This window comes from Oncorhynchus clarkii, chromosome 12, assembly GCF_045791955.1.
Source record: "Oncorhynchus clarkii lewisi isolate Uvic-CL-2024 chromosome 12, UVic_Ocla_1.0, whole genome shotgun sequence".
Lineage (NCBI taxonomy): Eukaryota > Metazoa > Chordata > Actinopteri > Salmoniformes > Salmonidae > Oncorhynchus > Oncorhynchus clarkii.
In genome coordinates, this window is record NC_092158.1 from 4,010,753 (window position 1) to 4,027,044 (window position 16,292).

Sequence of the window (16,292 nt, forward strand, 5' to 3'; positions counted from 1 at the left end):
CAGTATATATACGAACGACACAGCGCCCCCTATCAGTATATATACGAACGACACAGCGCCCCCTATCAGTATATATACGAACGACACAGCGCCCCCTATCAGTATATATACGAACAACACAGCGCCCCCTATCAGTATATATACACGAACGACACAGCACCCCCTATCAGTATATATACACGAACGACACAGCGCCCCCTATCAGTATATATACGAACAACACAGCGCCCCCTATCAGTATATATACGAACACAGCGCCCCCTATCAGTATATATACGAACGACACAGCGCCCCCTATCAGTATATATACACGAACGACACAGCACCCCCTATCAGTATATATACGAACGACACAGCGCCCCCTATCAGTATATATACGAACGACACAGCGCCCCCTATCAGTATATATATATACACGAACGACACAGCACCCCCTATCAGTATATATACGAACGACACAGCGCCCCCTATCAGTATATATACGAACGACACAGCGCCCCCTATCAGTATATATACGAACAACACAGCGCCCCCTATCAGTATATATACGAACGACACAGCGCCCCCTATCAGTATATATACGAACGACACAGCGCCCCCTATCAGTATATATACGAACAACACAGCGCCCCCTATCAGTATATATACGAACCATTGATTACGATGTTCATCGTGATGTAAAGCGTTTTATTATTTATTATACTTCAACACACAAAGGTGTTATGACTGGTTTCATAAAGGTTTGAATGCCTTAAAAATATACTTTGTTCTGAGTAAAAACAGTTTCTGTAAAGTGAATCAATCCAGACCAGTCTTTTACTTATCAACTGACGACAGTAGTAAAATACACAGTATTTTTGTTGTACAAAACAGACCTTCAAAACATACTTTTTCCCTCCCCCCCAAGCAAACATTCTCTCATCGCCTTACAGCACTGATTAGAGTCTGGATTTAAACTTCAGAAAATCAAGATCTAGACAGACAATATTGCTTTTTGCTTCTGGACCGGTTAAAAACACTAGAAGGAAAAAATGAAACGTCTTGAAACTAAAAAGACCAGGAAACAAAAGAGATTTACTACAACAGATTCAGTACAACTCAATTACACCCCTTGAAGTAGCAACATCTTAAAATGTGAACCAGGTACAATTATGAACAACACAAAAACACAATGTGGAATGAAAAACATTTAAAAAGTCATTACTGTCTGTCTGGATCTCAGGAAGAAACTAAAACAAACGAACATAAACATCTGCAATAGTTTGACGCTCCAAACCCCTTTCTCCTGGTACTGCCTTTGCTCAGTTACACTGCTTTTATGATACACATGAGCGGATGACTTGACAACATAACGTAAAAAAAAAACAAGAGTACACAATCACTTAAAAAGACACAGCTTATTTATAAAAAGGAAACGCGGTAAAATAAACTACTGCAGAGGACTTGCTGTTTTAATTTTAGTCCCTGATTATCTCCTGTGGTGCCCCCTCTCCTTCTCCCTGTCCCTGATCCTGTCTCTCTCCCGGTCGCGTCCACGATCTCGGTCCCGGCGGGCATCTCTGGGCCGTTCTCGCTCCCTTTGCCTGTCTCGTTCCCGCGGACGGCTGCGGCGACCGGTCACCACGGCCTGGGTCCGTCTCAGGAAGTCATCCACGCGCATATCATAGTCATGCTGCGGAGGGAGAGAGATGTGGCGTTCACTAGTTAAAAACTCACCCCTCTGGACATTAACACATTGAAGTGAACATTTGATATGTGAATGGGTAATGCACAGTCCTTCTGTTGGGTAGGCTGGGCACTGGACACCTATCAAGTACGAGCTCAGTGGAGCAAACTACTCATAACACCTGTATTGTAACTAAATGAAACATTTCCACAGTTGTGTCGTATGGCAAAACAAGTGGTCACTACAAAAGACAAGGGAACACCGACACCATCTCGCTCCAAACAAGGTGCACGAGGAGTAAACTGAAGTGCCGAGGATATCCAGCCACTCAGTGGAAGTTGATAAAAGCTCTTCTTTATATTGATAAAAAAAACTAAAAGTAATTAATTCAGCCCTTAAGTCTTCATTTGTAATTTTCTGTTGCGTTTTTAAATCAACTTCCACTGCCCTCCAAGTGTGAATGTCCTCTTTTAAAACAAGTAAATCACATCAGAGCAGACAGAAATAAGCGTTTACCACGCTGGAGCTATAGGAGCGGACAAGTCTCTTCTCTCTGAAGCGGGCGTCGTGTGGTACAGGTTCTCTGAAGCGGGCTTCGTGTGGTACAGGGTGTTGCCCAGCATAGGGTGGGTGTGACTGGGGAGGAGGAGGATGGTGCTGGTAGAACGGGTGGTGAGGTTGCTGCTCCATCCCAGGGTACTGTGCCTACAGACAAAAAGGAGCATCTTATTAGATGTATACAATTAATGGATGAACAGGTCAGAGGGGGAAAAAAAAGTCCCCTGAATGGCAGGTAGATAAAGTGGTCAGTGTAGGAGCAGATCAGCCTATTATATTACAGAAGGTCGCATACGGCAACCTGTTTCGACCAATCAGGTCTTTCGTTTAGCTGCATTTTTCTCTTTTTATTTATCAAACCATAGAGATGTAGATATATGAAACTAGATAGAGATGTATCAACACTATATATACACACACACACACACACACACACACCACACACACACACACACACTACCCTACCTCCACCCTCCACACACACACACACACACACAGCAGTATGTGGACACCCCTTCAAAAATGAGTGGATTGGACTACTTCAGCCACGCCCGTTGCTGACAGGTTTATACAGTACAGACACTGATCTGAAACAAGCAGCTGAAACACTGCTATGTCCAAGTCTAAAACCGGATTGGTGCACATTACGAATAAAAAAGTTCTTAGGTATCAGTTGGCCAGAGATTCTAAAACTTTGGAAAAGGCAAGATAACTACCGTCCAAATTCCAAATAAACGAAGTCAGAAGGATCTCCTCCTTTATGTAGGGGAAAGACATATCTTAGGAATATCACCAGAAACAATCGTCAAGTAAAAAAAAAAAATATATATATATATTTTTTTTTTTACACACACACACATATATATATATATATATACACACACACAGTGCCTTGCGAAAGTATTCGGTCCCCCTTGAACTTTGCGACCTTTTGCCACATTTCAGGCTTCAAACATAAAGATATAAAACTATTTTTTTGTGAAGAATCAACAACAAGTGGGACACAATCATGAAGTGGAACGACATTTATTGGATATTTCAAACTTTTTTAACAAATCAAAAACTGAAAAATTATTCAGCCCCTTTACTTTCAGTGCAGCAAACTCTCTCCAGAAGTTCAGTGAGGATCTCTGAATGATCCAATGTTGACCTAAATGACTAATGATGATAAATACAATCCACCTGTGTGTAATCAAGTCTCCGTATAAATGCACCTGCACTGTGATAGTCTCAGAGGTCCGTTAAAAGCGCAGAGAGCATCATGAAGAACAAGGAACACACCCGGCAAGTCCGAGATACTGTTGTGAAGAAGTTTAAAGCCGGATTTGGATACAAAAATATTTCCCAAGCTTTAAACATCCCAAGGAGCCCATGTGTGATTTCATGAGTTTTATTTTGAATAGTAATTTATTTGAATTTTGCGCTCTGCATTTTCACTGGCTTTTGGCCAAGTGGGACGCTACCGTCCCACATATCCCAGAGAGGATAAAATTCCTACAATGTCTCTTTGTAATAACACGCAAGTGAGATTTAGGAAGCTTAACATTTTTTTATACAGGAAACAGGACAATGGTTACTGAACTCGTTGGCAAATACCCCATTGGCTATAAACTTACGAGGGGCATTTGTTAGAATAATATGTAAATAATAATATGTAAATAGTAAATTTTTCAGGGTGAAAAGCTGGGGCGAGTTGCTTTAATTCTCTCTTTAATTCTTTAATTCTCAGCAGAGTTTGATTTAGCACAGTACAAATATCTTTCATACCATCAGATACTGGCAATCAACCAATCTAGATGAAGATCACGCGCTATCGGTCATTCAGATTGAGCATAGTTACACATCAGGTCAATTTACTGAAAGCACATAATGAAGGCAAGAGGGAGATTGATATTTTATTTGACCCTTTTTTTTAAACGTTTTAAAGTTGACTGAGAACACATTCTCATTTATAGCAACACGGGAGAGGGGGATGAATGAGCCATTTTGTAAACTGGGGATAATTAGGTGATCGTGATGATATGAGGGCCAGATTGGGAATTTAGCCAGGACCCCGGGGTTGACACCCCTACTCTTACGTTAAGTGCCATGGGATATTTAGGGACCACAGAGTCATGACACCCGTTTAACGTTCCATCTGAAAGACAGCACCCTACTTAGGGCAATGTCCCAAATCACTGCCCTGGGCCATTGGGATATTTTTTTAGACCAGAGGAAAGGGTGCCTCCTACTGGCCCTCCAACACCACTCCCAGCAGCATCTGGTCTCCCATTCAGAGACCAACCAGGACCAACCCTGCTTAGCTTCAGAAGTAAGCCTGTAGTGGGATGCAGGGTGGTATGCTGCTGACCAGGGTTGTATGCTGCTGACCAGGGTGGTATGCTGCTGACCAGGATGGTATGATAAATTACCACTAGCGTCAGATGGACATTTTTCACCAAGTCCCACATTTAGGACTAGACATACAAATTGCTTAGGGACAAAGGGCCGATTCTAGAACATTTAGCATCTACAACATGTAACATGTACATTCTAAATCATTTTTAACATACCATTCCTTGCCAAGGAGGAGGCTGCCCAATGGTGTGGTGGAACTCTCTCATGTAATCATTGTAGGACTGTGGATCAAATGAACCACATGTTACTATCAATAGGACTGGGGATCAAATTAACCACATGTTACTATCAATAGGACTGGGGATCAAATGACCCACATCATGTTACTATCAATAGGACTGGGGATCAAATGACCCACATCATGTTACTATCAATAGGACTGGGGATCAAATGAACCACATCATGTTACTATCAATAGGACTGGGGATCAAATGAACCACATCATGTTACTATCAATAGGACTGGGGATCAAATGAACCGCATCATGTTACTATCAATAGGACTGGGGATCAAATGAACCACATCATGTTACTATCAATAGGACTGGGGATCAAATGAACCACATCATGTTACTATCAATAGGACTGGGGATCAAATGAACCACATCATGTTACTATCAATAGGACTGGGGATCAAATGAACCACATCATGTTACTATCAATAGGACTGGGGATCAAATGAACCACATCATGTTACTATCAATAGGACTGGGGACCAAATGAACCACATCATGTTACTATCAATAGGACTGGGGATCAAATGAACCACATCATGTTACTATCAATAGGACTGGGGATCAAATGAACCACATCATGTTACTATCAATAGGACTGGGGATCAAATGAACCACATCATGTTACTATCAATAGGACTGGGGATCAAATGAACCACATCATGTTACTATCAATAGGACTGGGGATCAAATGAACCACATCATGTTACTATCAATAGGACTGGGGATCAAATGAACCACATCATGTTACTATCAATAGGACTGGGGATCAAATGAACCACATCATGTTACTATCAATAGGACTGGGGATCAAATGAACCACATCATGTTACTATCAATAGGACTGGGGATCAAATGAACCGCATCATGTTACTATCAATAGGACTGGGGATCAAATGAACCACATCATGTTACTATCAATAGGACTGGGGATCAAATGAACCACATCATGTTACTATCAATAGGACTGGGGATCAAATGAACCACATCATGTTACTATCAATAGGACTGGGGACCAAATGAACCACATCATGTTACTATCAATAGGACTGGGGATCAAATGAACCACATCATGTTACTATCAATAGGACTGGGGATCAAATGAACCACATCATGTTACTATCAATAGGACTGGGGATCAAATGAACCACATCATGTTACTATCAATAGGACTGGGGATCAAATGAACCACATCATGTTACTATCAATAGGACTGGGGATCAAATGAACCACATCATGTTACTATCAATAGGACTGGGGATCAAATGAACCACATCATGTTACTATCAATAGGACTGGGGATCAAATGAACCACATCATGTTACTATCAATAGGACTGGGGATCAAATGAACCACATCATGTTACTATCAATAGGACTGGGGATCAAATTACCCACATCATGTTGCTATGAATATCAAAAACAGTTTAATATATAACTGAAATCAATAGCAGGGTGCCCCTGAACTCACCCCATTGAGAAAAACATCTCTCCTCACTCCAGTGGGGAACCGCCTTGGGGAAAAATTGACTGATTATTGGTTGGGGGAGGGCAAGGGGCTGGGAATGATTGGTGGAGAGAGGAAGGGCAAGGAAATGATTGGTGGAAAGAAGAATGATGGTGGAGAGGAACCACGTGCCCTAAAATCGACCACTTGTCACTTGTGGAGCACTAAGAAGACTGGGTTGATGGAAGCAATATGGTGCCAGCTTTGTCTTGGCCTGATAGGCCAGGTGAAAGGTTTACTGTATTGCTTATACCCTACCCAATCCTCTCCAAGCTACACAAGTGCCTATGGGCTAGGGTTTAGATTTGGGGTCAAAGGTGAGTCTGTTGTGAGGTACTTACCGGTCAACTGGCGGGTTGCGAGGGTCCAGTGTAAAGCCTGTACGAAGAGAGAGAAGCTGATTCACTGACTGGCGAGTATGTCCCGATGTAACACCTCTCTGTCTACAAAAATACACTAGCTCTGGTTTCCTAAACGTTTGGTCCTGATATAGTCAGTCACCAGTAGAGACACTAGCTCTGGTTTCTCTACGTTTGGTCCTGATATAGTCAGTCACCAGTAGAGACACTAGCTCTGGTTTCCTAAATGTTCGGTCCTGATATAGTCAGTCACCAGTAGTCAATACGATCTTGAATAGGTACTTATGAACACACACGTCAAAGAATACATAATATACTACTTAACATTATGGTTTTATATCGCACACTCTGATTAATAACAATACCACCCCAAAGAGTGGAAAACATTACAATACCAAATACCATAGTATCATATAAAATGCAATTCAGACAGCAGTCAGTCACTTGTACCCATAGTAACCCATAGTTGTAACAGTAGACATTCAGACAGCAGTCAGTCACTTGTACCCATAGTAACCCATAGTTGTAACAGTAGACATTCAGACAGCAGTCAGTCACTTGTACCCATAGTAACCCATAGTTGTAACAGTAGACATTCAGACAGCAGTCAGTCACATGTACCCATAGTAACCCATAGTTGTAACAGTAGACAATCGTTCATCTGGATTCAACCTTTTGTCCATATGGTTGCATGAATGGATCCACTGAGCTTTCATTTGAAACTCCAAGTAGTTTTCAAGACCACGTTCTATCGTTCAGATCCTGTTACCAATAAAAGGACAAGACAGACCAACACCAACGTTGGCCATGCGCAGCAGGTGGCCGTCCAATCACCTCTGACCGCAGAACGTCGGCTACCATTTTCTGTTTATTTCCCGTGGCCACATTTATCGAGGTGCGTGCACACACACAAATACTCCAAACCTTGTGCGCACCAGCTGTCCAAAGCAAAGGTATTTATACATTTTGAAGTTGACGGCAAATCGCAAAACAGGTGTTTGACGCACCGGGATTATAATAATGGCAGAGCATAGAAACATCAATCTATTGATCTCAGAGCCTAAACCAAGGCAGGCCATAGAAACATCAATCTATTGATCTCAGAGCCTAAACCAAGGCAGGCCATAGAAACATCAATTGATAAAACGAAATATTGAACAATTAATCATTGTAATTGTTCACAGCGTGGGCTGTTGTATTTACTTTAAATGGTTTGAACAGAATAATTAAAAAATACAACATTCTGCCCACAGCTCTACAAAAATGTCATCAAAATTTGCCATTGCACTTTATCTGAACGATCATGGCCCCCTTCCAACATCTACAAACCATACAGCAAATGAGGCCGTTTTTGTTACCACAGAGGGTGAACGGAGGCCGTTTTTGGGGTTCTGGTGCTCGTTCACGCCCTTACAAATATAATATGGCTCTGAATTATCAATGAAAACATGCTTATATATATATATATATATATATATATATATATATATATATATATATATATATATATATATATAGCGACAGTTAAATAAATCTCAATTTACGTACGGCATAATTTAGTAACGAATGTAGAAGTGTTTGATAAACGACGACTTTCAGCACCATGGTTTGTTCCTAACAGACCTACTGCTCATGGTTGACCATCGGGTTGGCATTTCCTGTCCTTATAATAAACAACAAACTGTACCCAATACAATAAGTAGTTATGTGCCCAAATGGTGGGCGGGCACAGGTCAAAAATAGTGCACTAAATATATAGGGAATAGGGTTCCATAGGGCTCTGGCCTAAAGTAGTGCACTATGTAGGGAATAGGGTTCCATAGGGCTCTGGCCTAAAGTAGTGCACTATATAGGGAATAGGGTTCCATAGGGCTCTGGCCTAAAGTAGTGCACTATATAGGGAATAGGGTTCCATAGGGCTCTGGCCTAAAGTAGTGCACTATATAGGGAATATGGTTCCATAGGGCTCTGGTATAAAGTAGTGCACTATATAGGGAATAGGGTGACATTAGGGACATAGATCATTTTCATACTGTACCAATTCATATGGTAGTAATAGTAACCTGGTCTCTGTGGGAACTCTGCTGGATAATCAATCCTCGGCCGTTTCCTGTTGTGAATGGCATTTTCCTCTGGCCGACCCCTACATGAATTAGGCAAACAATTGAGACAAGAAAACACAAGATAAAGCACAACATCCCAGTAGCCCTATAACAGATACAGCACAACATCCCAGTAGCCCTATAACATCATAGATACAGCACAACATCCCAGTAGCCCTATAACATCATAGATACAGCACAACATCCTAGTAGCCCTATAACAGATACAGCACAACATCCCAGTAGCCCTAAAACATCATAGATACAGCACAACACCCTAGTAGCCCTATAACAGATACAGCACAACATCCCAGTAGCCCTATAACATCATAGATACAGCACAACATCCCAGTAGCCCTATAACATCATAGATACAGCACAACATCCCAGTAGCCCTATAACATCATAGATACAGCACAACATCCTAGTAGCCCTATAACATCATAGATACAGCACAACATCCCAGTAGCCCTATAACAGATACAGCACAACATCCCAGTAGCCCTATAACATCATAGATACAGCACAACATCCCAGTAGCCCTATAACATCATAGATACAGCACAACATCCCAGTAGCCCTAAAACATCATAGATACAGCACAACATCCTAGTAGCCCTATAACAACATCCGAGTAGCCCTATAACAGATACAGCACAACATCCCAGTAGCCCTATAACATCACAGATACAGCACATCATCCCATCCCAGTAGCCCTATAACATCACAGATAGAGCACAACATCCCAGTAGCCCTATAACAGATACAGCACAACATCCCAGTAGCCCTATAACAGATACAGCACAACATCCCAGTAGCCCTATAACAGATACAGCACAACATCCCAGTAGCCCTATAACATCACAGATACAGCACATCATCCCATCCCAGTAGCCCTATAACATCATAGATGCAGCACAACATCCCAGTAGCCCTATAACATCACAGATAGAGCACAACATCCCAGTAGCCCTATAACATCATAGATACAGCACAACATCCCAGTAGCCCTATAACAGATACAGCACAACATCCTAGTAGCCCTATAACATCATAGATAAAGCACAACATCCCAGTAGCCCTATAACAGATACAGCACAACATCCCAGTAGCCCTAAAACATCATAGATACAGCACAACATCCTAGTAGCCCTATAACAACATCCCAGTAGCCCTATAACAGATACAGCACAACATCCCAGTAGCCCTATAACATCACAGATACAGCACATCATCCCATCCCAGTAGCCCTATAACATCATAGATGCAGCACAACATCCCAGTAGCCCTATAACGTCACAGATACAGCACAACATCCCAGTAGCCCTATAACATCACAGATAGAGCACAACATCCCAGTAGCCCTATAACATCACAGATAGAGCACAACATCCCAGTAGCCCTATAACATCACAGATAGAGCACAACATCCCAGTAGCCCTATAACAGATACAGCACAACATCCCAGTAGCCCTATAACAGATACAGCACAACATCCCAGTAGCCCTATAACAGATACAGCACAACATCCCAGTAGCCCTATAACAGATACAGCACAACATCCCAGTAGCCCTATAACATCACAGATACAGCACATCATCCCATCCCAGTAGCCCTATAACATCATAGATGCAGCACAACATCCCAGTAGCCCTATAACGTCACAGATAGAGCACAACATCCCAGTAGCCCTATAACATCACAGATAGAGCACAACATCCCAGTAGCCCTATAACATCACAGATAGAGCACAACATCCCAGTAGCCCTATAACAGATACAGCACAACATCCCAGTAGCCCTATAACAGATACAGCACAACATCCCAGTAGCCCTATAACAGATACAGCACAACATCCCAGTAGCCCTATAACAGATACAGCACAACATCCCAGTAGCCCTATAACAGATACAGCACAACATCCCAGTAGCCCTATAACAGATACAGCACAACATCCCAGTAGCCCTATAACAGATACAGCACAACATCCCAGTAGCCCTATAACATCATAGATACAGCACAACACCCTAGTAGCCCTATAACAGATACAGCACAACATCCCAGTAGCCCTGTAACATCATAGATACAGCACAACATCCCAGTAGCCCTATAACATCATAGATACAGCACAACATCCCAGTAGCCCTATAACATCATAGATACAGCACAACATCCCAGTAGCCCTATAACATCATAGATACAGCACAACATCCCAGTAGCCCTATAACATCATAGATACAGCACAACATCCCAGTAGCCCTATAACATCATAGATACAGCACAACATCCCAGTAGCCCTATAACATCATAGATACAGCACAACATCCCAGTAGCCCTATAACATCATAGATACAGCACAACATCCCAGTAGCCCTATAACATCATAGATACAGCACAACATCCCAGTAGCCCTATAACATCATAGATACAGCACAACATCCTAGTAGCCCTATAACATCATAGATACAGCACAACATCCCAGTAGCCCTATAACGTCACAGATACAGCACAACATCCCAGTAGCCCTATAACATCACAGATAGAGCACAACATCCCAGTAGCCCTATAACATCACAGATAGAGCACAACATCCCAGTAGCCCTATAACATCACAGATAGAGCACAACATCCCAGTAGCCCTATAACAGATACAGCACAACATCCCAGTAGCCCTATAACAGATACAGCACAACATCCCAGTAGCCCTATAACAGATACAGCACAACATCCCAGTAGCCCTATAACAGATACAGCACAACATCCCAGTAGCCCTATAACAGATACAGCACAACATCCCAGTAGCCCTATAACATCACAGATACAGCACATCATCCCATCCCAGTAGCCCTATAACATCATAGATGCAGCACAACATCCCAGTAGCCCTATAACGTCACAGATAGAGCACAACATCCCAGTAGCCCTATAACATCACAGATAGAGCACAACATCCCAGTAGCCCTATAACATCACAGATAGAGCACAACATCCCAGTAGCCCTATAACAGATACAGCACAACATCCCAGTAGCCCTATAACAGATACAGCACAACATCCCAGTAGCCCTATAACAGATACAGCACAACATCCCAGTAGCCCTATAACAGATACAGCACAACATCCCAGTAGCCCTATAACAGATACAGCACAACATCCCAGTAGCCCTATAACAGATACAGCACAACATCCCAGTAGCCCTATAACAGATACAGCACAACATCCCAGTAGCCCTATAACAGATACAGCACAACATCCCAGTAGCCCTATAACATCATAGATACAGCACAACACCCTAGTAGCCCTATAACAGATACAGCACAACATCCCAGTAGCCCTGTAACATCATAGATACAGCACAACATCCCAGTAGCCCTATAACATCATAGATACAGCACAACATCCCAGTAGCCCTATAACATCATAGATACAGCACAACATCCCAGTAGCCCTATAACATCATAGATACAGCACAACATCCCAGTAGCCCTATAACATCATAGATACAGCACAACATCCCAGTAGCCCTATAACATCATAGATACAGCACAACATCCCAGTAGCCCTATAACATCATAGATACAGCACAACATCCCAGTAGCCCTATAACATCATAGATACAGCACAACATCCTAGTAGCCCTATAACATCATAGATACAGCACAACATCCTAGTAGCCCTATAACAGATACAGCACAACATCCTAGTAGCCCTATAACAGATAGAGCACCGTCCTTTAATATCCTAATACAAACATTTCTGAAGCAATCTGAACAGATTATTCCATAACACAATTAACAGATTGAGAAATAAGGTGATTTAGGCTATATCACCTGTCATATCACCTGTCATATTGCCATTGTATCCACCTCCAGAAAAGGGTGGAAACTTTTTTCATGTCCAAAACTGAAGATTTCATTGAATGTTTTGATAGTCGTAGTTTAAAAACACTAAACACGTACAGACAGTTATACTGAGCAGACTATCACCCATTATATTCTCAATGACATTTTACTGCTTGATCACCCATTATATTCTCAATGACATTTTACTGCTTGATCACCCATTATATTCTCAATGACATTTTACTGCTTGATCACCCATTATATTCTCAATGACATTTTACTGCTTGATCACCCATTATATTCTCAATGACATTTTACTGCTTGATCACCCATTATACTCTCAATGACATTTTACTGCTTGATCACCCATTATACTCTCAATGACATTTTACTGCTTGATCACCCATTATACTCTCAATGACATTTTACTGCTTGATCACCCATTATATTCTCAATGACATTTTACTGCTTGATCACCCATTATACTCTCAATGACATTTTACTGCTTGATCACCCATTATACTCTCAATGACATTTTACTGCTTGATCACCCATTATACTCTCAATGACATTTTACTGCTTGATCACCCATTATACTCTCAATGACATTTTACTGCTTGTAGACAGCTAATTCACCAGTTAGTTCCATGCAGCTAATTCACCAGTTAGCTCCATGCAGCTAATTCACCAGTTAGCTCCATGCAGCTAATTCACCAGTTAGCTCCATGCAGCTAATTCACCAGTTAGCTCCATGCAGCTAATTCACCAGTTAGTTCCATGCAGCTAATTCCCCAGTTAGTTCCATGCAGCTAATTCACCAGTTAGTTCCATGCAGCTAATTCACCAGTTAGTTCCATGCAGCTAATTCCCCAGTTAGTTCCATGCAGCTAATTCCCCAGTTAGTTCCATGCAGCTAATTCCCCAGTTAGTTCCATGCAGCTAATTCCCCAGTTAGTTCCATGCAGCTAATTCACCAGTTAGTTCCATGCAGCTAATTCCCCAGTTAGTTCCATGCAGCTAATTCACCAGTTAGTTCCATGCAGCTAATTCACCAGTTAGTTCCATGCAGCTAATTCACCAGTTAGTTCCATGCAGCTAATTCACCAGTTAGTTCCATGCAGCTAATTCACCAGTTAGTTCCATGCAGCTAATTCACCAGTTAGTTCCATGCAGCTAATTCCCCAGTTAGTTCCATGCAGCTAATTCCCCAGTTAGTTCCATGCAGCTAATTCCCCAGTTAGTTCCATGCAGCTAATTCCCCAGTTAGTTCCATGCAGCTAATTCCCCAGTTAGTTCCATGCAGCTAATTCCCCAGTTAGTTCCATGCAGCTAATTCACCAGTTAGTTCCATGCAGCTAATTCCCCAGTTAGTTCCATGCAGCTAATTCCCCAGTTAGTTCCATGCAGCTAATTCACCAGTTAGTTCCATGCAGCTAATTCACCAGTTAGTTCCATGCAGCTTAAGCATGATGTTTACAGTAGCTTAACTCTTGAGGTACATTCTTGTTAGATATTTTTTTTAAATAAAAAAAATTAAAAAAAAGAGGTTTGGGGCATCTGTTATTTACCTCCTTGGCACCCATCTTTGGGAGTTGGCCCATGTTTTTGATAAATTAATTTAAATGTTGAAAGATAATGATTAAATAATTCCACTCTGAAACCTTATAATTGTATGAAATTGATTAGAATCATAAAATTATAATTTGATGATGCGTGTAGTTTTAGTCAGAATTAGGTTAAACAATGTGTCTGTATAGTGGAAAAACAGACTGTCTGAGCAAGGCGTAGCTTAGCATTTGAACTTGTACGTGGGGGCCGAAGGAAAATACCGTAGAACAATTAAAACTGTGTTTGGACCAACCTGGCTAGGCCTCTGAGGAACCTATGAGAGCATAGGGAGTACTTCTCAAGGTTTCCCTAATCTCGGGGGAATGGACCTGTCGGCTGGGTGGTGATACACAGTGGTGAGAACTACGGAGAAGGATAAAACTCACCTACTGTTTGTGTGGAAGTATGTGCGTAGGATACCTACTGTTTGTGTGGATGTAGGTGTGCAGCTATAAAATGGATGTCTTTGTATAGAGGACTTCAGAACGTCCTCTGAATAAACAGTACTAATATTTTGAATAAGCTGAGTCTGACTAATTATTATGAAAATTCTTGTGACAGTTTTTAATACATTTCCACGTTGTTCCAATAACGAGCTAGAAACTGTATTATCTGCATTAAACCAGTATAGTTATTGCTTCTGACTAGCCAATCAATATAACAATTAAACCAATTTATATCATGGCATTGTTGAATACTCCTTTCTGATTGGCTTGAAGGGCATTCTAGAGCGTGCATTATTTCCCTATAACGCACAGTATATTTGCATGGTGGAATTCAATGGGTATAGTTCACTTTTACATATTTTGTTTGAGCTGTTTTTTGTAAGTAAAAGTTGAATTGAAAACAGTATTGTTAGTGTTGAATTCGATTTTCGTAATAGCAAGCTAGTACTGATGGTTTGGTTAGCTAAACTAGCGAGTGTTTGGTTACCACGGCAACTACTGTAACTATCTAGTAAACGTGCTAGCTACTTCAGTGGATGTTGGAAGACATTTCTATATAGCCATGGTATAAAAGGGATAATCGACTCGGGGCTCTATACGTTCTCTGGAAAATAATGTAAGTCCATAAAGCCCTGAGTTGATTATCCCGTACATAGTCACTGCTTCTGACTAGCCATCAACATAAAACAATGTACGCACTGAAACGTCACACCTTTCATGTTATATTAAAAATCAACCAGATAGTTAAAAATATAAAACATTTAAACAGCCGAGTTAACTGTCACCAGGTAAATTAGTAAGAGCTGGTTAAAATGGTAACATAACGCTTTCTTGTAGTTGTGTTACCGTTGCTCGTTAAGTAATCAGAAGTTCATATAGACAGTCCATCTTATGGTTTAGGGTCTACAGCCACAAATACATGACAAGGAGGGGCCTGGCTGAGAGGGCAAAGAAGGGTCTGATTGAGTCAGTCCATTGCAATCAAAACAAAAACAAAACGGAGGATGAGCTTCACGTCGGCCGTTTTATAAAACCAAAAGGTGACCGACCCTCTTTGGCTTAGACCTTCCCTTCCTTGTGGTGTCATTCTCAGTTCATTAAGGCCTTAGAAAGGGAAAGAGGTGGGTTTGTATCACTCTGCCTCTGGGTCTCCTAACTAACACTCCTGCCCTTTAGGTCGGGGTATGGAAACACTCCTGTCCTAGTCCTTTAGGTTTCCCTAACCACCAACAGAAGATCCCCTCACATGACCAGGTTCCCAAGTCCCCTCACATGACCAGGTTCCCAAGACCCCTCACATGACTAGGTTCCCAAGTCCCCTCACATGACTAGGTTCCCTTACATGACCAGGTTCCCAAGTCCCCTCGCATGACCAGGTTCCCAAGTCCCCTCACATGACCAGGTTCCCAAGTCCCCTCACATGACCAGGTTCCCAAGTCCCCTCACATGACTAGGTTCCCAAGTCCCCTCACATGACTAGGTTCCCTTACATGACCAGGTTCCCAAGTCCCCTCGCATGACCAGGTTCCCAAGTCCCCTCACATGACCAGGTTCCCAAGTCCCCTCACATGACCAG

The 16,292-nt window shown here is 41.8% G+C and overlaps 1 protein-coding gene across 1 annotated transcript in view; it reads right to left on the bottom strand.

Annotated features, from left to right (window-relative positions):
* Positions 1-798: 798 nt before the first annotated feature.
* Positions 799-16,292, bottom strand: part of LOC139422656 (YTH domain-containing protein 1-like) — a 40,941-nt gene continuing 25,447 nt past the window's right edge. Inside the window, exons 10-15 of the mRNA XM_071173821.1 lie at positions 8,782-8,861; positions 6,701-6,737; positions 6,324-6,366; positions 4,777-4,842; positions 2,183-2,371; positions 799-1,672 (exon numbers count right to left, since the gene is read on the bottom strand). Of these exons, the coding sequence (XP_071029922.1) occupies positions 1,469-1,672; positions 2,183-2,371; positions 4,777-4,842; positions 6,324-6,366; positions 6,701-6,737; positions 8,782-8,861 (619 nt within the window). The 3' untranslated portion in view covers positions 799-1,468. The remainder of the gene's footprint in view (positions 1,673-2,182; positions 2,372-4,776; positions 4,843-6,323; positions 6,367-6,700; positions 6,738-8,781; positions 8,862-16,292) is intronic.